This window comes from Vulpes lagopus, chromosome X, assembly GCF_018345385.1.
Source record: "Vulpes lagopus strain Blue_001 chromosome X, ASM1834538v1, whole genome shotgun sequence".
Taxonomy (NCBI): Eukaryota; Metazoa; Chordata; class Mammalia; order Carnivora; family Canidae; genus Vulpes; species Vulpes lagopus.
The window spans coordinates 59,754,245-59,781,523 of NC_054848.1; the positions used below are offsets into that span (position 1 = coordinate 59,754,245).

Here is a 27,279-nt window from a genome sequence, read left to right on the forward strand (position 1 = left end):
ATATAAGTATATATTTCATATATAAGTATACATGTTTAGAAAAGTCTAAGTATTCACTGCCTCAATTTCAGAAATATCAGAACTTCTTTGGCTACAAACTACCCTCCATATCTTGATCTTATCAAATTTTTTCAACTTTCATGAAAAGATACATTATAATGAAAATTAAATTCTTGAACAAGAAAAAAGTTTTATAGAAATTTATTGCATCCAAACACTTAAGCACTGGCATTAATACACTATTTACCTCTCCACAAATGTCAACACTGAAAATGTATTAACACTGCTAAATAATCAAGGCATATGAAATGTATACATAATTTATACACAATTCCACAATTGTGTACAAATTTACACACAATTACAATATACTGTGTACTAAAATACATCCTACTCAAAAACTGTGAAATTGGTAAAAATAACTCCAAGACTTAATCATGATCCACAAAATAAATTTTTAAAAGTTGCCTAGTGCATATTCAAATATGCTCAAATACATCATCTATGCTAAAATAGTTCCAGAAGGTAATCTGTATTCCCATCGTGGGTATTAAATACCTCTTTGGTATGTTGAAAATGAAACAAGTTATTAATGTTTTATACAGGCACATTAAAATAAGTATAAAGAAAAACATGTCCAAGATAAAATTCAGTTCTTCTCCAAACTACTGAATAGGGTTGTATTTTTTAATCACAAATACAAGATAGAATTAAATATATCTTCCAATAAAATACTTGCCAGTTACAGAAAGATATAATCAAGCAACTTAAAAGATGAAAATGATATTTATATTTTGACAAGATCTAACACAAATATAAAATTATCATACCTTAATGATACTCCCATTTGGTGGCTAAATATGAGATTAAGATTCATCACTCATATAGTTAAATTAGAATATAGCATGTTTTAAGCATTATTAGCCTTTTAATAACATTTGAGTAAAAAAAAATTTTGAGTCCTCGTGGTTTACAGGAAAACAAATTAGTCTAAATAAAGAGGAATTAAAGCATTTTATTTTTTTTTAATTTTTATTCATTTATGATAGTCAGAGAGACAGAGAGAGAGGCAGAGACACAGGCAGAGGGAGAAGCAGGCTCCATGCACCGGGAGCCCGACGTGGGATTCGATCCCGGGTCTCCAGGATCGCACCCTGAGCCAAAGGCAAGCGCCAAACCACTGCGCCACCCAGGGATCCCCGAATTAAAGCATTTTAAAAGAGAATTTTTTTAAAAGAGAATTTTTAAATGCTTTCATAATCTTGCTATAATCGAGTATTATAAAAATTGCTGATGAATAAAATGTAGGCTTTTATTTACCATTCCATTCTGGGCCCCACCCCATCTCATAAAATAACTGAATACATAGATTTTTTTTAATAAAAAAGTAGGTAAGCAGCATCTGAATCACTGTGCCCATGAATCTCTATTTTAAAGTACAAAATAAAATTGTTCATTTACCTTAATAAAAACTTTCTATTAGAAGAATGCTGATCTTAGAAACAGAAAACCCTATCAGCATCAAAAAGATAAACAAAACAGAGCTAGAATAACAGCCAGCCCACAGCATTACTAACTCAATTTCCTACAAAATTATGACACAACAATTGCATGCATATTTTCATGTTTTTTTAATATTATAACTTATTAGGAATAAATGGTTAATATAGTATTCTTTAGTAAAACCATTAAGTCTATCATGGATAATTGGTGTTAGAATTTATCAGAGAAAATTTCATCCAACCTTTTCATTTTAGAAATCAAAAAATTTTTGCAGAGTAGTTAAGTCACTTGCACACAATTACACAGAGAAGTTAGAACTAGAAATCTCTTATCCCCACTATTCCAAAATTCCATCTACTATATCACACAATCTTGCTGAAAATATAAGTGTGGGATACACTGTATTTCAGGAATGGTTTAAAAGATAGGTAAAAAAAAATTAGGGTTGTATTCTTTAATACATTTATTTTCATTATTCTTTACCCTTAGGATATGGGTGTGCTTTGTATTCTTTTCTTTTCCCAGCCACCCTTAGGTTAAGTGAATCTATCTGTACAGGCTCCACTGTTTACTTCTAACCCACTATTTTAGTCTTATTAAAGTTAATACTATCATACTATTTTATCTGAAAAATGTTTAAAATCCACATCAGTCTGGATACTTTGTAAATTGATACTTATTTTGAAAAGAATTTCTTAATCTTACATATCTGAGCAATCTCCTTTTTTTCACTTTGAATGGGTCTTAATAAATCGGACCACTATATTAGATGGCAATTAAAAACAATAATCAAATATTGAGGAAAGAGAAGTCTGTTGTCACCAATTTACTGCAATATGATTTACTTTCATCAATAAAATAATCTGCCAAAATTAAAATATTCTCAAAAAATTATCACAATTTACATGGGAACGTAAAATTGACAGTGCTGTATTTATAACACACCCTATGCTAGGTGTGTTGATATTTATATTTACTTTCTTTTAAGGTTTCTGAGCTTTAGCCCATTTTCTGGGCTTTCTTTCAAACTTGCAGGAAGACTGTGAGCGAGTCTTTCTAAGGCGGGCACTCCTGGTTTTTACAACCGGCTTGCAGTTCCGTTGCTGCTGTTTCTGCCCACGCCTAGGGTGTGTTATAATCTTTTTAAAGTCCTTATAGATGGAATCATACCTATTCTCAGGATCATTGTCGTCATCATCATCATCCACTGTGACAGGAACTGATTTAGATAAGGCTTCATCTCCTTGAGGGGAAAAAAGTGTACTTAAAATTAGCTTTAAATTATCTATATAAGTAAAATCATGTAAAATATAACTGAAAGCCAAAAATTTTAACACAACTAGTGGGTTCTAAACTGTACTCTGGATCTAAAACATGAGAAAAAAAATTTATAGGGAAAGCACAATAGGGAATTTATTAAGTACCAGCAGTAAAACAATAGTTGGGTTTTATATATTTCAAAGTTCCTTCCCAGAATACAACAGTTCTAAAGCTAATCCTTCCCAGTAACAAGTCTTTATCATCTGTCATCACAGTACAATAACTTTCTTGCTGAAATAAGTAAGCATTTTAGTGATCCATTTTAAGTTTAAAGTTAAGAGAACTTTAAAAAAAATAAATAAAGAGATCTTTAATTTATCCTGTTAAAGAATAGCAAAATTACTATAAATATTTTGGTAGTAGCAAGTAAGTAAAATATACTTAAATCTGTATCATAGTCATGACCAGAATTACTAAGAGAAATATTCAAGAACAGTAAAATTGATTTCCTTATAAAAAAGCTACATTGCTAGCCTTTTTTTTTTTTTTTTTCTTTTTTTTTTTTTTTTTTTTTTTTTTTTTTTTTTTTTTTTTATTTTATTTTATTTTTTTTAATTAACTTTTATTGGTGTTTAATTTACCAACATACAGAAAAACACCCAGTGCTCATCCCGTCAAGTGTCCACCTCAGTGCCCGTCACCCATTCCCCTCCAACACCCGCCCTCCTCCCCTTCCACCACCCCTAGTTCGTTTCCCCGAGTTAGGAGTCTTTATGTTCTGTCTCCCTTCCTGATATTTCCCAACATTTCTTTTCCCTTCCTTTATATTCCCTTTCACTATTATTCATATTCCCCAAATGAATGAGAACATACACTGTTTGTCCTTCTCCGATTGACTTATTTCACTCAGCATAATACCCTCCAGTTCCATCCACGTTGAAGCAAATGGTGGGTATTTGTCGTTTCTAATTGCTGAGTAATATTCCATTGTATACATAAACCTTTTGATTAAAAATCTAAAGAAGGCAAGATTTGTGCATTTCACTGTATGTAAATTTTACCTCAAAAACAAACTTATATTGTGACCTCTAAATAATACTGAATTAATATTAAATTAATGCTAAATACTAAATTATTAATACTAAATAATAAAGCTAAAGTAACTAGGGAGTGGTATGCTAATGTTTACCATTTATATTGAAATGCAGCAAGGATTTCAAGAGCATTACATTGAGTGAAAAAAGCCATTGATGAAAAAAGCCAATCACTTAATGATTCTACCCCAAAATAACAAAATTAGAGATGAAAATGAAATTAACAGTTGCCAGGGGTTAAGAATGGGGACAAGCAAGGGGATATGTATAAGCTAGCACAAGGGAATCTTGTGATAAATCATTCAGTATCTTGGTTATAGTGGTTATAAAAAGCTACATGTGATGTAATTGCATAGAACTATACTTACAAATACATACAAGTACAAACAAATCAGTGCATGAAAAACTGGTGAAATTGCAATAAATCTTCAGTTTCCTGGTTTTGACATTGTACTACAGTTATATACGATGTCACCATTGAGAGAAACTGAATGAAGAGTATTGTTCAATACCTCCCTGTATGGTTTTGTTCTGTTTTGCAATATCCTGTGAATTTATAATTCAAAATGAACAGTTAAAAAGGCAAAAACATTGATGGATAAAAAGAAGGATATATAAATAGATATGTGATAAAGCAAACATAGTACAATGTTAATGACAGAAACTTTTCTGTTTATTTAAAATTGCTTTGAGGGCACCTGGGTGGTTGAATTGGTTAAGTCTCTGACTCTTGATTTTGGCTCAAGTCGTGATCTCAAGGCCATGAAATCGAGCCCCACATCCAGCTCTATGCTGAGTGTGGAACCCTCTTGAGATTCTCTCTCCCTCTTCCCGCCCCAACTCAAGCTCCTGCTCCCACAATCACTCTCTCTCTCCCTCTCGGTCTTGTTCTCTAAAATAAATAAATCTTTTTAAAAATAAAATGAAATTGCTTTATAATTAAAAATAGGGAGAAAATGTTGAAGAAAAAATCCATAAAGAACACTGACAACTATAGGTTCAGGATAGAAATATGGTGAATATAGAAAGGCAAAAATAAATCTTAGAATATCCTACCAAACTCACAATAAATACCTCAGGCAGACCAATCTGCAAATGAAATATTACTAGGAATATTACTGTTATTCCTCTATTATACTTTTCAAAATCTGACACATCCTTCAAAATTGAGTTCAAATGCTACCTGTTCTTCTAAGTCTTCTTCTAATATTTAGATTAAATGGCTCACTTGCTATATTTAGCACACAGCCCCATTTTTGTTTTATATATGTCTTCTGGTATTTTTTTTAAATAATGACTTATCTATGTCTATCTTGTTCACTGGACTGCGAACTCCTCAAACTCCTAGGACCAAGTGCTTCATTTTGGTTGCTCATGCCATTCTTAAGTCCCAATTTTTCAAGTAAACTACTGGCCTAATAACAGAATATCCAACTATGGCTGAATAAATTGGAATCATCTAAATATATGAGAGCAGGGGAGGCATTTTAAAAGTTCAAAAATATTGTTCCTTTAAGTTGGACATATTAGGAAAATATACTATGCTCATAAATGCATACAAATTATCAAGGAATGTCACCTGTCATTGACTCACATACAAACTTACCTTGAAACACAGTACTTTTTATAGTGCTTATTTTAACACCCTTCATAATTTTTTCTGCTTAGGCATTTTTACAAAGGCCAATTTTTAGATGTGTTAATTCCCAAGCAAAATTATCTTCTTTTTTTTTTTACCTAAAGTAATCAGTTTTTTTAAAGATGTATTTTTTAAGGATTTTATTTATTTATTTATTTATTTATTTATTCATGAGAGATACAAAGAGAGAGAGGTAGAGACATAGGCAGAGGGAGAAGCAGGGTCCCCGTGGGGAGCCCAATGTGGGACTCGATCTCTGGACCCCAGACTCCAGGATCATGCCCTAAGCTAAAGGCAGACACTCAAACACTGAGCCACCTAGGCATCCCTAAAGTAATCAGTTCTTAAGAAATACTCAGGGTAAAGAAAATGCCAATAAGGCTTATTCCACCAAATAGTTGAGAGATTGTCATCTGCAGAAGAGCTCAATTCTCAAGGCTTCTGTGGATACATACATGAAAAAGGACCACCTCCTGATCAGCACAATGGTCCTTCAGAACAAAGTTACATGAAACACAATGATCAGAATGGAACACAGTGATCTAGACTAATGCGCAAGTAAGGAATTCTCGGGAAATGCACCCTACAAATATTTGCCATACATTGCCATCTCTTAAGATCTAATGAATACATATTACTTATTACACTAGATATTAATAGTTCCAAACATGAGATGTATATCATAGAAACCTCTCATATGTGTCAAATCAAGTTACATTTTGGGAAATGAAAACTAGCAATTGAAATCAAACATGCTGATTTCATTAGGGAAGATGTTTAATCATGGAAACCAGTTTTCTGAAGTTTAAGATTAATTCCATCACCTACACTTTGCCACTGATAATATTCCATGTAACTACTCACAATTTATTATTCTTACACTCTAATCTCTAATAAGAGTTTTCCCAACTAACCTGGTAACAAAACATTGATATGATATCTAAGTAAGTATTAGATTGAATACAAACAATCTCTTATACAATCTCAAACAATCTCTCATACAGTTGAGACTTGAACAACACAGCTTTGAACTACACAAGTCCACTTGTACATGTAGTTTTTGTAATACACTATATTTTCTCTCCCTTATGATTTTATTCCCTTTTCTGTAGCTTACTTTAAGAATACAGTATATAATACATAGAAAATATGTGTTAATCAACTATTTATATTATTGGTAAGGCTTCCAGTCAATGGTAACTAAAGTATTTTAAAATAAAAAATTTAAAAAGCAATATTCGAGTTAATTGCACAAAATACAATTGGGATAAATGGAAAATCCTAACTCAAGGAATGAAAGGAAAAATTTAAGCATTCTGCCTGTGCTGGAACACAGTTAAACCTAAAATCACCTTTTTTTTTTTTTAATTTTATTTATGATAGTCACAGAGAGAGAGAGAGAGAGGCAGAGACACAGGCAGAGGGAGAAGCAGGCTCCATGCACCGGGAGCCCGATGTGGGATTCGATCCCGGGTCTCCAGGATCGCGCCCTGGGCCAAAGACAGGCGCCAAACCGCTGCGCCACCCAGGGATCCCCTAAAATCACCTTTATAAAAATTTTGAAGTAATGTTCAGGTGGACTTCTGGTGAAGATGGCAGAGTAGGAGGATCCCAGGCTCACCTCATCATCTTATGGTTACATCTACGTAACAGCCATATCAGTATAAATAAAAAAGAAAATGTTCTAAAGACTGACAAAACAGACTCTCCACATGAAGAGGGTAGAAAGGGCAAAGACGCAGCGGGAGCCAAAGTGACCTGTGGGTCTGTCAGAGGAAAGGAAGGATGCCACAGGCATATACAGGGAAAGAGAGCAGACCCCAAGCTATGCACCCCAGGCATGAAAGACCCACACACCAGGAAGACAAATCTAAGTAACACCTGGCTTTGAAAACCAGAGGGATCTAACTTCCCAAGAACTTAAAACTGGTGGGGCTTCACACATGAAATTTTAAAACTCAACAGGCTCAACTCTGGAAGAACCAGGGAACAACAGAAAACTGAGTCCCCATCCTTAAGAGATAACACAACAAACAACTCCACTGAGATATAGCATACAAACAGCAGTTTGAAAAACACTTAGGGTATACAAGAAGGAGGTTTCTTTATTAACCTCAGAGCATGTGCTGGAAGGACAAGGATCTTTGGGAGACTTCTGCAAGACCACAAAGCTGGCAGGTATCATTTCCCTTCCCACTCCCCAGCCTAGATACACATACATACACCTGCAGGAACCAACACAGCACCAACACTCTCCATATACCTTGCTAAAAGTGTGCCCCACCCCACTATGTCTTCTGTAGACTTACCCCTTCCACACCAACATGGCCTTTAGACAGTTTTCTCAGGTGGCTGCAAGACACCTTCCACAGAGGACTGGTATGAATCTTGCTGGCACCACACACACCCTGCTGCCTCCATGTTCCTCTACAGACAGTCCCCACCAACACACCCTTGCCAGGAGATCACCCAAAGAAGTAACACAAACCTGGCAGTGTGCTTACAGCCCCAAGAGTAGCCAGCACCATTCCAAAATGACTCCCACCCTGGGGCAGAAGGAAAGATAAGCATACATATGAGTTCAACTGCAGCCCCAGCAGGGAGCTGAGGGCAGACATCTGGTCTGACAGTAAGCTCAGCCTACCAACAAAAATTTCACAGGAGACAACATGGGGAGAATACCCTTCAGTTCTGAGCTATGGACCCAAGATACGGGCTTGAGTTGAGTCAAGTTGAGTTGACTCAACTCAAGCCCAAGGCAAATACCAGACAGGCCCATAACAACACAAGGACCAAACCCTGCCCACTAGAGTTAAACAGAGCCATTGTAGATGACTGGAATGAAGACAAATGAGGCTTAGCCATAAAATTAGGGTACGTGCAACAAAGACAGGAGACATTCCAGAAGTGTCAAGTTCTGGTGAACAGGAGACATTGCACTACAGGACCTGTTCTTCATAAGACCACTACTTATAAGAGCATGTGCCTAACATGTAGAAAGAGACACAGAGAATTGAACAAAATAAGAAAAAGGAATATGTCCCAAATGAAAGAAAATGACAAAATCACAGCAAGAGAGCTAAACAAAACAGAGAGAAGTAGTATGCCTAAGTGAAAATTTAATGTAATGGTCATAGAGATACTCACTGGAATTGAGAAAAGAGTAGAGAATTTCAGAGATGCTCAACAAAGAGGTAAAAAACATAAACAAGAACCAATCAGAAATGAAGAATTCAATAACTGAAACTGAATATACACTAGAAGGAATAAATAATAGAACAGAGAAAGTAGAAGAATAGACCACTGACCTACAGGACAGGGTAATGGAAAGCAATCAAGCTGAACAGAAGGGAGAAAAAAATAATAAAAAATGAAAATAGATTTAGGCCACGAAGTAACACAACAAGCATGGTAAGAGGAACATTCTAAGGACCCCAGAAAGACATGAAAAAGAAAAAGGGGCAGAAAAATTACTTGAAGTAATAATAGCTGAAAAAACTTCACAAATCCGGGGAGGGAAACATACATCCAGATTCAGCAGACACTGAGTCCCCAATAAAATCAATCCAAGAAGGTCCACACCAAGGCATACAGTAATTAAAACAGCAAAATGTAGTGATAAAAAGAGAATTTTAAAAGGAATGGGAGAAAACAGGTACATGCAAGGGAAATTCCATAAAGATATGAACAGTTTTCAGAAGAAACTTTGAAGGCTAGAAGAGACTGGCATGACAAATTCAAAGTGCTGAAGGAAAACAGAACTGCAACCAAGAATAATCTCTCCAGCAAGACGATCATTTAGAATAGGAGAGATAGAGTTTCATAGACAAATAACATTAAATGAATTCATCTAAATCAGCCATACAAGAAATACTAAAGGGAATTCTCTGAGTGGAAAGGTAAGATCATAATAAGAAAAGTAGGCAACACTAAAGCAGTAAAAAGTATGTCAATAAAAATCAGTCAAGGGATTTGCAAAACAGAAGGAAATATAAAAACACCATATATCTAAAACATGGGGGAGGGGAGACAGAGGAACAATTTAGTGCTTTTAGAATGGATTCAAACTTAAGCAACCATTAACTTAATATAGACTGCTACACGCAGATGTTATATATAAAACTAATGACAACCACAAACAAAAAACCACTGATGTGCAAGAAAACAAAGAGAAAGAAATCCAAGCACATCACTAATGAAAGCCAGCAAACAACTAGAGAAGAGATCAAGAGAAAAAAGGAACAGAGAAAAACTACAAAAACAAGCATACAACAACAAGATTGCAATACACGCCTACCAATAACTACTTTGAATGTAAATGGACTAAATGCTCCAATCAAAAGATGCAAAACGACTAAAATGGAGAAGACCCATCTATATGATACCAAGAGACTCACATCTGACATAAAAACACATGTAGACTGAAAGGGAAGGGATGGAAAAACATTCATCATACAAATAGATGTAAAAAGAAACCAAGTAGCAATACTTGTAATGGAAAAAATAGACTTTAAAACAAAGATTTTAACAAGACAAAAAAGGATACCATTTAATCATAAACAGTACAACCCAAAAATAAGGTATAATCATAAATGTTTATGAACCCAACATTGGAGCACCCAAAAACATAAAACAGCTAATAACAAACAGAAGTATTCAATAGCTACACAATAATAGCAGAGGACTTTAACTCCCCACTTACATCAATGCGTAGTCATTCAAAGAGAAATCAACATGAAAACAGTGGCTTTAAAGGACACATTGGACAAGATGGATCTAACGGATTTATTCAGAATATTCCATCCTAAAAAAGAACACAATTCTTTGCACATGCACATGGAACATTCTCCAGAATAGATCACGTTAGGCCACAAAACAAATCTTAACAAATTCAAAAAGATCGAAGTCATACCATGCATCTTTTCCAACCACAATGCCATGAAACTAGAAATCAACGACAAGAAAAAATCTAAAATAAACACAAATACATGGAGGTTAAATACACGCTACTAAACAATGAATGTGTCAACCAATATATCAAAGAGGAAATCAAAAAATGCAAGGATACAAATGAAAATGAAGCCAGAAGGCTCCAAAAACTTTGGCATGCAGCAAGAGGAAAGTTTATAAAAATACAAGCCTATCTTAAGAAACATGAAAAAACTCAAATAAACAACATAACCTTATACCTAAAAAAGCTACCAAAAAAAAAAAAAAAAAAGAACAGTGGTAGGAAGAACCAATAAAGTTTAGAGCATAAATAAAAAACAAAAACAAAAACAAAACAAACAAAAAACAATGGATCAATGAAACCAGAAGCTGGTTCTTTGAAAATATCACAAAACTGATAAACCTTCAGCCAGACACATCAAAAAAATGAGAGGGCTCGGGCAGCCTGGGTGGTTCAGCAGTTTAGCGCTGCCTTCAGCCCAGGGGGCGATCCTGGAGACCCCGGATCGAGTCCCATGTCGGGCTCCCTGCAGGGAGCCTGCTTCTCCCTCTGCCTGTGTCTCTGCCTCTCTCTCTCTCTGTCTCTCTCTCTCTCTCTCTCTGTCTCTCATGAATAAATAAATAAAATCTTTAAAAAAATGAAAGAGGAGAAACAATAACAGACAACACAGAAATAGAAAGGATTGTAAGAGGATATTATGAAAAACTATATGCTAACAAATTAAACAAAATAGAAGAAATTGAGTAATTTCTAAGAACATTTAACTTCCCAAACCTACACTGCAAAGAAATCGAACATTTGAACAGATCGACTGCCAACAGTGAAATTGAATAAGTAAGCAAAAAACTCCCAGCAAACTAAAGTCCAGGACCACGTGGCTTCACAGGTGAATTCTAAATATTTTAAGAAGTTAATACCCAATTCTCCTCAAATTATTCCAAAAAATGGAAGATGCAGGAAAGGTTCCAAATTCATTCTAAGAGGCCAGCATTACTCTGATACAAAAACCTGATTTAAAAAGGGAACTACGAGGACAGCCCCGGTGGTGCAGGGGTTTAGTGCCACCTGCAGCCCAGGGTGTGATCCTGGAGACCCGGGATCAAGTCCCACATCAGGCTCCTTGCATGGAGCCTACTTCTCCCTCTGCCTGTGTCTCTGCCTCTGTGTGTGTGTGTGTATGTGTGTGTGTGTGTGTCAAGAATAAATAAATAAAATCTTAAAAAAGGGGGCGGGGGGACTACGGACTACGGGCCAGTATCTCTGAAGAACATAGATGCAAAAATCCTCCAGAAAATACTAGCAAACAGACTCCAACAATACATTAAAAAATCATTCACACAATCAGGTAAGATTTATTCCTGGGCTGCAAGTGAGATTCGTATTTGCAAATCAACCAATGTGATACGTCACATCAATAAGAGAAAGCATAAGAATCATATGATCAGGGCAGCCTAGGTGGCTCAGCGGTTTAGTGCCACCTTCAACCCAGGGCCTGATCCTGGAGACCCAGGATCAAATGCCACATCAGGATCCCTGCAGGGAGCCTGCTTCTCCCTCTGCCTGTGTGTCTGCCTCTCTCTGTGTGTCTTTCATGAATAAAAAAATAAAATATTAACATTGCATGGAATAAAAAAAAACACTCTGAATAGCCAAAACAATCTCAAAAAAGAAGAGCAAAACTTGAGGTTTCACAATCCCAGATTTCAAGATATACTACAAAGCTGGAGTAATCAGAAGAGTATGGTACTGGCACAATACAGACACATAGCTCAAGAAAACAGGAAAGAAAGACCAGAATTAAGCTCAACATTATATGATTAATTAATTTTCAACAAAATTAATTTTTCTCAACAGAGGCAAGAATATGCAACAGGAAAAAGTCTCTTCAACAAATACTGTGGAGAAAATTGGACAGCAACATACAAAGGAATGGAACTGGACCACTTTCTGAAACCATACACAAAAATAAATCAAAATGGATTGAAGACCTAAATGCGAGACCTAAAACCATAAAAATCCTAGGAGAGAGCATAGGCAGTTATTTCTCTCACAACCACTGTAGCAACATTTTTCTAGATATGTCTTCTGAGGCAAGGTAAACAAAAGCAAAAATAAACTACTGGAACTACATTAAAATAAAATGCTTCTGCACAGCAAAGGAAACAACAAAACTAAGAGACAACCTACAGAATAGGAAAAGATACTTACAAACGATATATCCAATAAAGGATTAGTATCCACAATACATAAAAAACTTCTACAACTCAGCACCAAGAAACTCCACAAATAACCCAATTAAAAATGGACAAAAGACATAAACAGGCATCTTTCCAAAGAAGACATAAAAATGACCAATAGACATATGAAAAGATGCTCAACATCACTCATCATCAGGGAAATGTAAATCAAAACCACAATGAAATATCACCTCACATCTGTCAGAATGCCTGAAATCAAAGACACAAGAAATAAAAAGTGTTGGTGAGGATGTGGAGAAAAAGGAAACTGTTGGTGGAAATGCAAACTGGTGCAGCCCCTGTGGAACATAGTATGAACATTCCTCAAAAATTAAAAACAAAATTAACATATGATCCAGTAATTCTGCCAGTATTTAACCAAAGAATAGAAATCCACTAATTCATGAAGATGTAAGCATGCATATGCTTATTGCAGCATTATTTACAATACCTAAATTATACAAGCAACTCAAGTGTCCAGTGATAGATGGATAAAGATGTGGCATGTATATACACAGTGGAGTATTACTCAGCCATAAAAATGAATGAAATCTTACTATTTGCAACATGTATGGATCAAGAGAGCATAATGCTAAGTAAGTCAGAGAAAGACAAATACCTTATGATTTTACTCATACGTAGAATTTAAGAGACAAAACAAATGAACAAAGAAAAAAGACAAACAAAAAAACAGACACTTAACTATAGAGAACAAACTGATGGTTACCAAAGGGAAGGGACATGATGGTTGAAACAGGTGAAGGGGATTAAGAGTACACTTATTGCAATGAGTACTAATATACAGACTTGCTGAGCCACTATATATAGTACAACCTGAAATCAATATAATACTGTATGCTACATGTATTGGAATTTAAATTAATTAATTAAGCAAGCATGCTGGAGTTAGAATATAAATAAATCCTTTAGAATATAAATAATTTTTTTAATGAATGAATGAATGAATAAGTTTGCTTAACATGTCCCTGGTTAACTGACAGGTTTACTGACTTAAAAAAAAATGAAGTGACACATGCACATTTATTATACAACTGATTTTTAGGAACTGCAACAGTGATAAAAATTATTTTTATAATTCTAATTTTGGGGGGGGTATTCTTAACTGGTTGACCCAAACCCTAACTGTCCTAGTCTCTATCTCCTCAAGGTAAGGTAATTCATCTACTTTTTGGATTTTTATTTTGTTATTGTTATAGACAGAAACATCTGTTCATGTGATTAGAAAAAATTGACAAGCATCAGCAATGGGTTTAATGATGTAAATTTAGTTTTCAGAGAATTCACTAGACAAAAAGTTAATCTGTCCAATTTAAAAAGTCATATATGCAGGGGTGCCTGGCTGTCTCAGCTGGAAGAGCATGCAACTCTTGATCTTGGGGTTGTGAGTTTGAGCCCCACACTGGGTGCAGAGATTACATAAAAAGTCATATGCATGGCAAGGCAGTTAAAACTTCCACACACTATGTTATACCAGCACCAAGCACACATCTCCATTACATGAATATATACTTACTGAACGACTGACAGAGGTCTGATTTTCCTTCATAAACTACTGTTTATTACTCCAGAAAAATCACTAAACATTGGTAAATAAATTCTGTTATCTACCCAACAAACCTGGTATATCAGATACAGAATACTAACAATATTTGAAATACTTTCCAATAATGGCATAAAAATAAATGAAGGCAGGCTTTCTAGCAAATCTTTAAAGAATTTTTAAACGGCCTTTGCCTAAACAGTAACCTTGCATTTGATTGGCTTCAAGGAAAACAATGTAGGTATTCAAGAGGATAAAAGTACAAATTATGAATTTATGTATTTTTGCATACCTGAAGATTGGCAAAATCCAGTATGTGAAGATAGCACTAAATTTTCAGTCACAGGCTTAATTTTCTGCTCATCACTGCTTCCCTCGCCTACAGAATTCTGATCATCATCTCCTATATCAGAAGAAGATGATGATGTAATGTCAGCTTGCTTCCTTTTAGTGCTTGTTCTTAGGGAGTTTCTCATTTTCTCCTTGACATTGACTGTCTTCTTTTTTGCTGAAGTTCTCTGTTTCTTTAGCTTTTTATTGTCTTCAGAACTTTCCTCACCATCAGAAGATGATGAGCCAATATGTACTTCCTTGGTATTTCTCTTTGAATTTAAATTTCTTCTTTCATTCAGTTCTATTCTATTCAGTCTCTTATCAGAAGAATCACAACCGTCTTCTTTCATGGAATATTTCTCAGTATCAGATGATGAACAATCTTGTCTCTTCCTTGAACTCTTTTCAGACAAGTTACATCTTTTCTTCACTCTATTGGATGCCCCATTCTTACTCTTTTTATCTTCTGAAGAATCACAACTATCTCTTTTTCCCTGTAATTTCTCAGCATTATCAGATACTTCACCTTTCTTTTCAGAAGTTTTATCTTTTGTATTTTTACTTTTCTTTTCTCCATAAGTTGTATCATTCTTATTTTGTTTTATACCTTTAGGAAAAGGAGAAACAACTTCTCCCTCAGGTAGTTTCTCAGTGCTATCAGATGATGATTCATACTGTTGTTCCATCTTAATTGTACTTTTCTTCAAGTCTGTAGTTTTCTTTTCTTTTACTTCAGTTCCCTTTTTACTCTGCTTTTTATCATCTTCAGAGGATTCATCACTCTGCTCTTTCTTTGGGAAATTCTCAAGAATGTCAGATAAGCCTGCCTGTACTTTCTTACACATTTTAGTTTTCAAATGCTTACTCTTTTCTTTAGTTTCAGCAACCTTTTTGTCTTCTGGAGAATTAAAACTAGCCTCCTTTCCTGAAGGCAGCTTATCAGCACCATCAGAAGAAACACCTGACTGTTGATTCTTAGAGATTTGATCTCTTAAGTCCATGTTGGTTCTGTCTTTATCAATTGTGCCTTCAGCTGAAGAGAAATTCTCTCTCTCTTGTTTCCTTTCAGCATCATCAGATGATCCTTCATGTGCAGTCTTCAAATTTTTCTGCCCTTGATTATCCATTCCTTTTTTTCTGTGTTTTTCATCTTCAGAAGAATCATAGTCTTCTTTATTTGGAACTCTTTTTTTGGTTGTTCTGGCAGCCCCGATTTTACTCATGCTTTTTATCTCTTTTTCTAATTCTGAGTCATAATTGGACGATTCAGACTGGTTTTGTCGTTTCTTTTTAGAAATTATAGATCTTTTAGCTGATTTGCCTTTTTTAATGTCATAATCTGAACCAGAAGTAGAACTTTTTCGTTTCCTTTTTCCTTTATCATCTTTCCCTGTTTGGGTCTTTAAATCATATAAAGTCTTCTCGTGATTTGTATGAGTTTCATTAATATCAGTATCTGAAGAAGAACTGTGACTCATCCTGGATACCTCTTTGAGGATTGCTAACATTTCATCAGAATCTGAATTCTGATCCACAGTCTCTGACTGCTTAGATTTAGGCAATTTATTAGGTTTAGGATTATTTATAGCACTGTCAGAAGAATTTCGCTTATCGTTTTTTCTCATTGGCACTGATAGGTTTTGTTTCTCCTTAACTATTTCATTACTTTCTTCATCTGAATTAGATGTTGGAGGATTGGTTTCTGTCTGTCGCCTCAAGGGTGTGGTCTTTACACGTGGAGATCTTCGAAGATCAGATTCTTCTGAGAGTAATGGAACTTCACTTTCAAACAAATGCTCATTATCATTCTTTTCCTGTCCAAGTCCACAGTTCTCTGGCTTAGGATTCAGACCAGAACTTTTATAGCCATCTTTATCTTGTGGTACTTCCTGACAATCAGCACCTTTAATTGGAGAATTAGAAAGGGAAACAGGAGTGAGTTTAACATATAATTCTTTAGTTACTTTAGCTGTAGTTTTTGATTTAATACCTCCTCTGTTGTCTTTGGAAGTAATATTTAATTTTACAGAAGAATTCTCCAGTTCTTGCTCAGTTCCACTATTGCCATCTCCCTGATTATCTGTTGAACTCTGAACTTCCATAGCTGTCTCAAGATTCTCAAAAATGTCTTCTGGAACTGAGGAAGGAACAGAAACAATATCCATGTCTAAATCTTCAGAAGTGTTAGCAGGTTCATATTGAGGTTCTTTTTTATCAGATTTCTTATGTTCACCACTGACACTTTTATTTGCTCTTTGTTCCTGTACTGTATTACTCTGATCCATGTGCTCACTATCCACCTGCTTTCTTGACAGTTTAGCTTCTGATTTTGAAATATCCTTCCTTTCCAAAGCACAGGGTTTTTCTCCTTTTCGTACTTTTGTTTCAGACTTAGCATCTATGACCTTATGCTCTTTGGTATTTTTCTCTTTGTTTACAGCATCCAAAGCTCGAATCTCTGAATTCAAATCTTCTTCTAATGCAAGGTGAGCTTTCTTGATATCAGCCAACACAGATTTAAAAGCCTTAAGCTGACGTAACTTTGTAGCAGAATTGATTTCTGAATTATCTGCTGCCTGCTTCAAAAATTTCACGTAACTGGAGTTCATGTTAGTTGTAGTCTCAATCAATTTTTTTGCCTTCTTAATCATCTCTTTGGGCACAATTAGTGCTGAATAAGAGTAGGTTACTGAACCAGAACATGAATCATCTAATTTCTTTTCTTCTCCATTACAATTGGAACTATTTTTCTTTGGAGAGAATCTGGGTGTATGGTCATATACTTTATTACTCTTTTCATTGTCAACTTTTATCTTCTTCTTATTTTGTTGCAACAACTGTTCTAAATTTTCAAATACGCTATTACAGGCAGTGACCAAGTCCAACAAAGGTTCTGGGTGACAAATATAGCAATACCACTGGTTGTTTTCATCCATTATTGTAGAGAGTTCTTTTCGACCAAGGTTGCGCAGAATGCATTTCTTGCAGAAGGCATTATGGCAAAAGTCACAACAAATCAAGTTTCCACCTTCTGCACACCACCTGAAATTATTTAAAAAATGAAAATATTATTCTAAAATGAAACTCACTTTAAATTTTTCCATTATTAAAGAAATTTAAATTTTCCTGCCAGGAACTTTAACAGTAAAGTACTTTGGGTCACCTGCTTATTCTTTACCGGAAACCTAAAACAGACATAAACCTAAGGTTTTGTGAAAAAGAATAACCATCCATTAAAGACATCAATGATGATACTACAAAAAATGGATCTAATAACATACTATGTAAGAATTTCCCCCCATAAGAAGCAGGCAATACTGAGTTTTAGTTCATCTTGATTTATTACCTACCTACATTGTTCATCCATTCCATCAGAGTCTCGGCTAATATCATCACTCATGTAATATTTAAAGCAATTCTATTAAAAGAAAAGGGGAAGGGGACATTATATATTCAAAATGGATAGCATTCAGAAATGACAAAAACTTTAAGTCATTAAAAAAAGTAAAGGCAATGTGTGTGTGTATTTATATGTTTTAGAGAATCAAAGCAAACTACTACCTTATCCAATACTAGTATTTTACAGACATAGGAATATCTCAGTAAATTAATCCCTTGAAATATATTCCCATATCATCAAGTATCACTATTCCTTATATAAAGTTTATAAAAGATTTTGGTAAAGCAAGTTTCTGATTACACCCAACTTGAGAGAAAAGGCTAATATATAAGTAAATTTCCTCCAGTCATACAATTAGGTGACAGGCAAAGCTGGTATTCAAATCCAAGTCTGACTGACTTTAAAATCATTTTCACTAAGTCTGAAGAAAGGGAAGGTTCCATGCCCACTGATGAAAGTACTGATTACCAAAACAGATTAGGTTCAATAGATTGGTCCTTGGAAAAACCCAATTATATATATTTGAAGAAAAAGGAAATACACATTACATTACAAATCTAGCAATATGAAAGTCAGCTATCCCATTTTAAAACTAGAAGTTACAACATGTCCCCTAAATAGGCTTCTGGCTGAATTCAAAGAATGGAGGGACACAAATTGCTAAAGGAAAAAGTAAATTTAGTCCACTTAAATAGGTCTGTATCAAAAATTCATACAATAGAAGACCTAGATAGAACTGCAACTCAGGAAAATCTGGTTTGCCCCTGCATTTCAAGGAGGCATTCTGTTGCGAAACAAACTAACACAGAATTAATCTTAGCAGTAATGAGTTAGGGAAATCATAACCTTGATATTATAGATATTTAAAATTAACTCCAAGATATTACTAATAAAAGAGTATACATAGACTGTTAAAACTACCTTCAACATATGAGAGACATTTTTAACTCTATCGTCTCCAACTCACGCCAAAACCCTGCCCCAAGCAGAAAGTTTAGATTTGGGTAATTAGAATACATAAAGAGGGAAGGTTATAGGGATGCCTGGATGGCTCAGCAGTTGAGCTTCTTCCTTTGGCTCAGGGCGAGATCTCAGAGTCCCAAGATCTAGACCCATACATCAGGCTTCCTGCATGGAGCCTGCTACTCCCTCTGCCTGTGTCTCTGCCTCTCAATCTCTCTCTCTATCTCATGAATAAATAAATAAAATCTTTAAATAAAAAAGAGGGAAGGTTATACAACATACATGTGCATACACATATACTCTTAAGATTTGCCAACACACCATGCTCTCCTTCACTCACTAGCCTTTGGATACCAAGTTGCCTCTGTTTACAATATGCTGAGTCAATCTCACTTCACCAGGCTAATTCCTATTTATATGTAGATACCATCTTATATTATCTACATTATAAAGACCTCCCTACCCAACTCCAAAGTACACAGGCTTCCTGAATGCTCCCATACTCCACAATACTTCCCCTACCATGGCACTTACTGGGCTTTTTGTAATGTCTGTCCTCTCCACTACAATATAAGCCCTCCAAAAACAGAGACCATTTCCATCTCCTTCATCACTATGCACCAAAAGTCTGACACCATAAACCAAAAGTCTAACACATAGTAAACATTCAGATATTTGTAGAATGAATTATAAACAGATCATTACATACCTTACAAATAAGTACTTGCAGTGAAGGATGTCTATAAATGGAATCTTTCTGAAAATGATTGACCTGTTGTCCACAAGCTGTGCAGCTCACAATCCCATGAAGCCCATCTTCTAGGAGAAAGGAGTCACCATTATTGAGACATACACACACACATAAAAAAAAGATATTTACTTTAGTCAGCATTTTGCAATTTTCATATTGGAAATTAAATACTTGATAATCCTTAGAAAAGTTGACATTGTGGACACGAAAGGTTAATAATTTTATGGACTTACTAAAAACATGACAATCATGGCAAATTCCAGAACTACAAATCCTAATCTGTCTCCTTTTACAGTTGCAAATCCTATTTCTCACAATAACTTGATAAAACATGAAGAGACTCCATAAGAGAAGTCTAAAAATAGGGTCAAGAGCTCTTTTCACTTTGCTATTGCCTTGCAAATAAATTATCAGTTCTTAAAGAATGGGGAAGCCAGTGACATATGTGGAATAGTCTTTTCCTTATACTTAAAAGTTAGGTATGCCATTAATTTTTTACCCTCAAAATGAATATGTCAGCACAGACTCTTCCAATATAGTATGTGAAAACCTGATAATTTTAAATTACCAATTTCTTACCTCAGATTGACTTCAATACTATCCATAATCCCCACTACCCTGTCTTATATGTGTATTTCACTATCCATTCAATGTCAGCACTGTCTACTATTTCCAATTAAGGACAAATAAGACTTGCAGAAATATCTATCCATCCTGAGAGCAAATCCTGAAAATGACTTGGAAGATGAGGGAGGAAGAGCCCCATTCCACAGTGTCTACAGGAAAACAGTCTGAAGATGACCCAATGCCACGAAGAGGAAATCTCTCCTACCTCACTCTCACCCCTTAGTCCTGCTTACAGCAGTGCTTCACAATCTGACCTAAACATCAGAATCATCTGAAGAAACTTTTTAAAAGCAGAGACAGCCATTCCCACCCCTGATCTACTGAATGAGAATCTCCTAAACATTATTTTTTTAGTTTTACAGAGATTCTGATGTGCAACCAAGATCTTGATACAAGTAAAATGGTAGATTATGATTCCAAACAGGCCAATGAAAATGCCTGCATTCACAAATAAAAAGGAGAGACGATTAAAAGAATAAGCTATATCTATCTCTAAATAAAAGACAAAACAATACACACATTTCTAACCTTTCCATTTTCTTTCTTTTTTAAAGATTTTATTTATTTATTCATGAGAATACACAGAGAGGAGAGAGAGAGAGGCAGAGACACAGGTAGAGGGAGAAGCAGGGAGCCTGACGTGGGACTCAATCCCGGGTCTCCAGGATCACGCCCTGAGCTGTAGGCGGTGCTAAACCGCTGAGCCACGGGGGCTGCCCCCTTTCAATTTTCTATTTTGTTTTTTTTCTTATTTTTTAGGCCCAAAGCACCACGGACCCAAACATTATGACAAATATTCCTATTTGCAGAAGTTAAAAAAGTTTTAACGAGTTTTAACAGCACCATCATACTTTTCAGGACAATATGGAGAATTTGAAGATTCACTATATAAGTTTCTAGTATTTTATTATTATACTGTCCCATATTAATGTTTGATCTTGAGTACTCATATATTCTGTATTTGTTTTAACAGAAACAAATGCATAGTGTGCTTCATTTCAATAGTGACTGTATTAAGATACACTAACAAGACAAAAGCTAGACTATGGGTGTTCATCCAATGTTAACATAATAAATATTAAGCTTATTTTATGTGCTTTTGCAATTATCAAAAACTAAACAAAAAAAAAAACTAAACAAAACTAAGTGATCCTTTGGAGAATTTCTCCCACATATGCACAAAAAATCATATACACGGTATTCATTGCACACTAAGTAGGAAAACAGAAAACTTTGAAAACAAAAAATTGGAAATAACTTCCATTTGGGAAATGGAAGTAGTTTACTCATTTAACAAAATTCTACATAGCAGTGGAAAATAAAAAATCAGATGTACCTAAACTGAGATGGACACACTTCAAAAGCAATGCTTAATGTGAAATGTTGAAAAGAATAAACACAGGATACTACTTTGTATATTTTAAGTGAACAATAAATGCTTTATGAATAAACATGTGTAAGAAAAATATAAAAACATACACATGCACAGAAACTTCAAAATATTCATTATTAGAGGGATAGGAGGGAATGCCCAGGTGGCTTAGCGATTGGGTGCCTGCCTTTGGCCCAGGGCATGATCCTGGAGTCCCGGGATCAAGTTCCGCATCGGGCTCCCTGCACGGAGCCTGCTTCTCTCTCTGCCTATGTCTCTGCTTCTCTGTGTCTCTCATGAATAAATAAATAAAATTTTAAAAAATAGAGGGGGAGGAGGAGGAGGAAATGGAGAAGTAAGACTGAACCAATATTTCATTTAAGTGGGATGTGAAGCCAATATTGAATAATGGTGAAATGTTATTTTATGTACTTGTTTCTACATATATACACTTTACATTTTTATTTTTAGTTATGAGATATCTTAATGATTATAATATAGTGTGTAAATGGAAAAGAGGCATCTTCATAGGAGTTCAACACATTTTAACAGATCCAAAGAGAAAATTCTATAAAATATTAATATAAAAAACTGAAGATGACACAAAGAAATGAAGACATTCCATTCTAATGGATTGCAAGAACAAGTATTGTTAAAATGTCTATAACTACTCAAAGCAATTTACACATTTAATGCAATCCTTAAAAAATACAAAGAGCACTTTTTCACAGAGCTAGAACAATCCTAAAGTTGATATGGAATCACAAAGACCCCCACATAGCCAAACCAATCTTGAAAATGAAAACCAAAGCTGAAGGTAACACAATTCCAGACTTAAATTATTTACAAAGCTGTGGTAATCAAAACAGCATGGTACTGGCAGTAAAACAGACACAAAGATCAATAGAAGAAAAGAGAAAACCCAGAAGTAAGACCATAATTATATAGTCGATCTTTGACAAAGCAAGAAACACTATCTAGTGGGGAAAAAGAGTCTCAACAAAGAAAAGAAGAAAAGAAGAAAAGAAAAGAAAGAAAAAAGAAAAGAAAAGAAAAGAAAAGAAAAGAAAAGAAAAGAAAAGAAGAAAAGACAGTCTCTTCAACAAATGGTGCTGGGAAAACGTGATAGCTACAACCAAAAGAATGAAACTAGACCACTTAATTTCACTGTACACAAAAATAAACTCAAAATGGATTAAATGTCTAAATGTGAGACCTAAAACCATAAAAATCCTAGAAGAGGGACGCCTGATTGGCTCAGCCACTGGAGCATGTGACCCTCAATCTCAGAATTGTGAGTTTGAGCCCTGTGTTGGGTGTAAAGCTTACTTAAGAATAAAATCTTTAATAAAGAAAATTCTAGAAGAGAGCACAGGCAGTAATGTCTCTGACACCAGCCATCATAACACTTTTCTAGATATGTCGCCTGGCAAGGGAAATAAAAGCAAAAATAAACTATTGGGATAACACCAAACTAAAAGGCTTCCCTGCACAGTGAAGAAAACAATCAACAAAACTAAAAGGCAACCTACAGAATGGAAGAAGATATTTGCAAATGATATCTGATAAAGGGTTAGTATCGAAAATATATAAAGAATTGATAGAATCCAACACTTAAAAAATGAACAATCCAATTAAAAATGGGCAGAGAACATAAACAGACATTCCTCCAAAGAAAATATACAGATGGCCAACAGACACATGAAAAGATCCTCAATATCAGCCATTATCAGGGAAATGCAAATCATAAATACAAGAGATATCACCTCACAAAGAGATGTCACATCACACTTAACAGAACAGCTAAAGTAAGAAAAACAAGTGTTGATGGGGCGCCTGAGTGGCTAGTTGGTTAAGTGTCTGCCTTCAGCTCAGATCATGACCCCAGAGTCCTGGGATTGAGCCACATGGCAGGCTCCCTGCTGAGCAGGGGTTCTGCTTCACCCTCTCCCTCTTCCTGCCACTATCCCTGCTTGTGCTTGTACACACTCCTGTCAGATAAAATATTTTAAAAAAACAAGAAAATGAAAAACAAGTATTGACAAAGACGTGGAGAAAAAAGGAACCCTCTTGCACTATCGGTGGGAATGTCAACTGATGCAGCCACTCTGGACAATACTATGGAGATTACTCAAAAAGTAAAAAATAGAGGTATGATCTAGGAATTGCACTACTGGGTATTAGCCCCCAAAATACAAAAACACTAATTCAAAGGGACACATGCACATGTTTATAGAAGCAATATTTACAACAACAGCCAAATTATGTAAGCATCCCAAGTATTCGCTGAAAGATGAATGGATAAAAAAGATATGGTGTATATATACACAATGGAATATTATCAGCCATAAAAAATAATGAAATCTTGCCATTTGCAACAACATGGCTAGAGCTATACAGTATAATACTAAGGATAATAAGTCAGAGAAAAACAAATACCATATAATTTCACTCATATGTGGAATTTAAGGGGAAAAAATGAGCAAAAGAAAAAAGGGATACATAAACCAAGAAACAGACTCTTAGCTATAGATAACAAAACTGATGGTTACCAGAGGGAGGTGGGTACAGGGATGGGTAAAATAAGTAATGGGAATAAAGGAGCACACTTGTCACGATAAGCACTGTGTGATGTATGGAATTGTTGAATCCCTAAACTGTACACTTAAATCTAATACAACCCAGTTTGTTAGCTATACTGGAATTTAAAATAAAATTATTGTGCCAGATAGAAAAATTAGGTGTAAAATACACTTCCTAACAAACTGGGGAAAAGGTTGTCAAAAGGCTGTGGTGTTTTTTTTGTTTGTTTCTTTTTTTTATTGGAGTTCAATTTACCAACATATAGCATAACACCCAGTGCTCATCCCATCAAGTGCCCCCCTCAGTGCCCGTCACCCCGTCACCCCCACCCCCCGCCCACCTCCCTTTCTACCATCCCTTGTTCATTTCCCAGTTAGGAGTCTCTCATGTTCTGTCTCCCTCTCCGATATTTCCCACTCATTTTCTCTCCTTTCCCCTTCATTCCCTTTCACTATTTTTTATATTCCCCAAATGAATGAGACCGTATAATGTTTGTCCTTCTCCAATTGACTTATTTCACTCAGCATAATACCCTCCACTTCCATCCATATCAAAGCAAATGGTGGGTATTTGTTGTGTCTAATGGCTGAGTAATATTCCATTGTATACATATAGGCTGTGGTGTTTTTTAAAAAGTAGCTCCTGAATTGGTGGATATAGCTGTATCTTTATGTTTAATTTTGTTTTAAGTCAATACAAGATTATTTTATATATAGTTTACTTTCTTAGTAGTTTCCTAAATTACAGAACTTCAAATACAGAACTAACTTTCCTGGGGTGATGGGCATTAAGGAGGGCAAGTGATGTGATGAGTGAGCACTGGGTGTTATACGCAACTGATAAATTATTGAACACTACATCTGAAACTAATGAGGTACTATATGTTGGCTAATTGAATTTAAATTTTAAAAAAAGAACTAACTTTCCTAGGAAGTTTGAGTATTAACTACCAATTCAGTACCTCAGATCACTAATTTATTCATACATGTATATATAAGTAAAGACAGTTAAATTTCCTGTGTGATTTCTGACAGTTTAAAGATGTAGCAAATCATTAGAGCAAAGAGTAACATGAGAGATTTTAGGTGCTACTATATGGCTATAAACAAACATATCTCATTAACCACAATATAAACATTCTTACACAAAACACTCAATAAAATGTTCCAAATATATCAGCTCAGACCAAATACCAGTAGCATAGTTAAGTGGCACTAAGTGTACCTTCCCCAACAACTGTGGTTCTTTTTTCATTCTCCTTTTGGCCCTTACACACATTCTAGACACTGCACCAGAGTCCCTCTCCAAAAGACACCATTTAGATATTAATGTTGATACAATGTAGTACACTTAGTGATCTGTTCTCCAGACTCTTGATACTGATCCCTCCTATCACTTTCTACTTGCTAATTCTCTTGTTTTTAAGAGAACTGTTTAACTTTGGTGAGCTCTGTTGCTGCAATGGCAGTTTCCCTAGTATGAACTACATTCTCCATAAATCTTCCATATGCTTGAAAGGAGAACACCCCCTTGTGGACAAAAGACTAAACAACATTTCTTTGATTTTTCTCCAACAACCTAATGAGTTATTTAATCCAAAAATATATATATAACAAATACAGATATATTCTATTTCCATCAAGATAATCATATAGCACTGAAATAAAAATCTGCACAAAATTTCACTGATATAAGTACTATGCTATAAAACACAGGTAACATGATAAATATTAAATAGACATGCTTCCATTACACTTCTACTTTAAAATTTAGTGGCATGTTCTATTTTTTAGAGAACTGTTCCTTTTATAGTCATGGATTATGGCTCTGGAAATCTGCCCAGAAAATATACAGGCATTATTTAAAAATCACACACAAACAAATGGGAAATATACTCCATTGTTATAAATTTCTAAATGAATCCTCCTTATGCAAACTTTCCACAGATGATTAGTCAACACAGTGTGTGTATAAGTGGAGGTAGACAGACAAAAGAAGAGATGGCTGAGACAGGTGGAAGGAAGGTTACTAGCTCTAGCTCCCTTCTCCTTCCTATTCATTTTTAGGTTATCATCCTTACATCAGTAGATCTCCAACTTTAACATACAAAAGAACAAAATGGGGCTCATTCTTAACATCATCCCCAAAAACTCTAATTTGTTAGTGGAGTTAAGGGACTTGCATTTTTAACAAGCACCCCAAATAATACTAATGCACAGGTAACTCAGTGAAACAATGCATTAGATATATATAAAGTTACCCAAAGGCCACAGGCAAGATTTTGTCCAAATCTGAAATTCTTTTGGGGTGAGAAGGAACACATGGTATTTTGGCATTATATAAGCATTACAGAACTAATATGCAAGAAGGAAATGCTAAGCTTCTTGAGATAACTTTATAGCCACTGAAGGCAAAGGTATTTTGATAAACAGAGTTTAACCTTTTCTGCTTCAGAGCTCAGAGAGAAACAGAAGTTATTTTTAAGTAGTGCTTTATTAAACAATGGGCAGAAAACTGGAGGTATTTTTAATAAGCACATCAGATTTTCCAATATGGTCATAAACAGCAATTTAAACTCATGTTTTCATTTTCACTTGTATTTACCTCCGCGTTTTTTGAGATTTTCAGTTTTCATTTTACTTCTGCTTCTAAATTCAGGCCCTTTAAAATCATCTTTGTCTTCATTCAGCACTGGCTCTGGTTGTACAATCACTGTACCTAGAATGATTTCATTTAAAAAACCATTACACATATTAAATGTGCAAATGAAGTACAAGACTTCAGTTCAGATAAAGCCAACATTGCTGGTACATAATTTTGTTTCTTTCAAGTTTTCACTACTTGTATAAGGACCTCTCAAGAATAAATAAAACAGGGAAATAATAACAGGGCCAGGTGTCAACAATCAGATTACTTGTTCAAATATAACTAATAAAAATAGGATAGGGGTATTATGAACTGATTATAACAGAAATGTGTGAATAAAGTAGAAAGCCTCAGCCCAG

General features: G+C 35.0%; 1 protein-coding gene across 5 annotated transcripts in view; it reads right to left on the reverse strand.

Moving 5' to 3' along the window:
- Positions 1 to 27,279, reverse strand: part of ATRX (ATRX chromatin remodeler) — a 336,264-nt gene that overhangs the window by 196,734 nt on the left and 112,251 nt on the right. For 2 of the 5 annotated variants that reach the window (XM_041740566.1, XM_041740561.1), the window contains exons 6-10: positions 26,879 to 26,992; positions 19,651 to 19,760; positions 17,929 to 17,996; positions 14,538 to 17,620; positions 2,674 to 2,746 (exon numbers count right to left, since the gene is read on the reverse strand). In XM_041740566.1, the coding sequence (XP_041596500.1) occupies positions 2,674 to 2,746; positions 14,538 to 17,620; positions 17,929 to 17,996; positions 19,651 to 19,760; positions 26,879 to 26,992 (3,448 nt within the window). The remainder of the gene's footprint in view (positions 1 to 2,673; positions 2,747 to 14,537; positions 17,621 to 17,928; positions 17,997 to 19,650; positions 19,761 to 26,878; positions 26,993 to 27,279) is intronic. The other 3 variants (XM_041740562.1, XM_041740565.1, XM_041740564.1) reach the window with 3 other exon arrangements.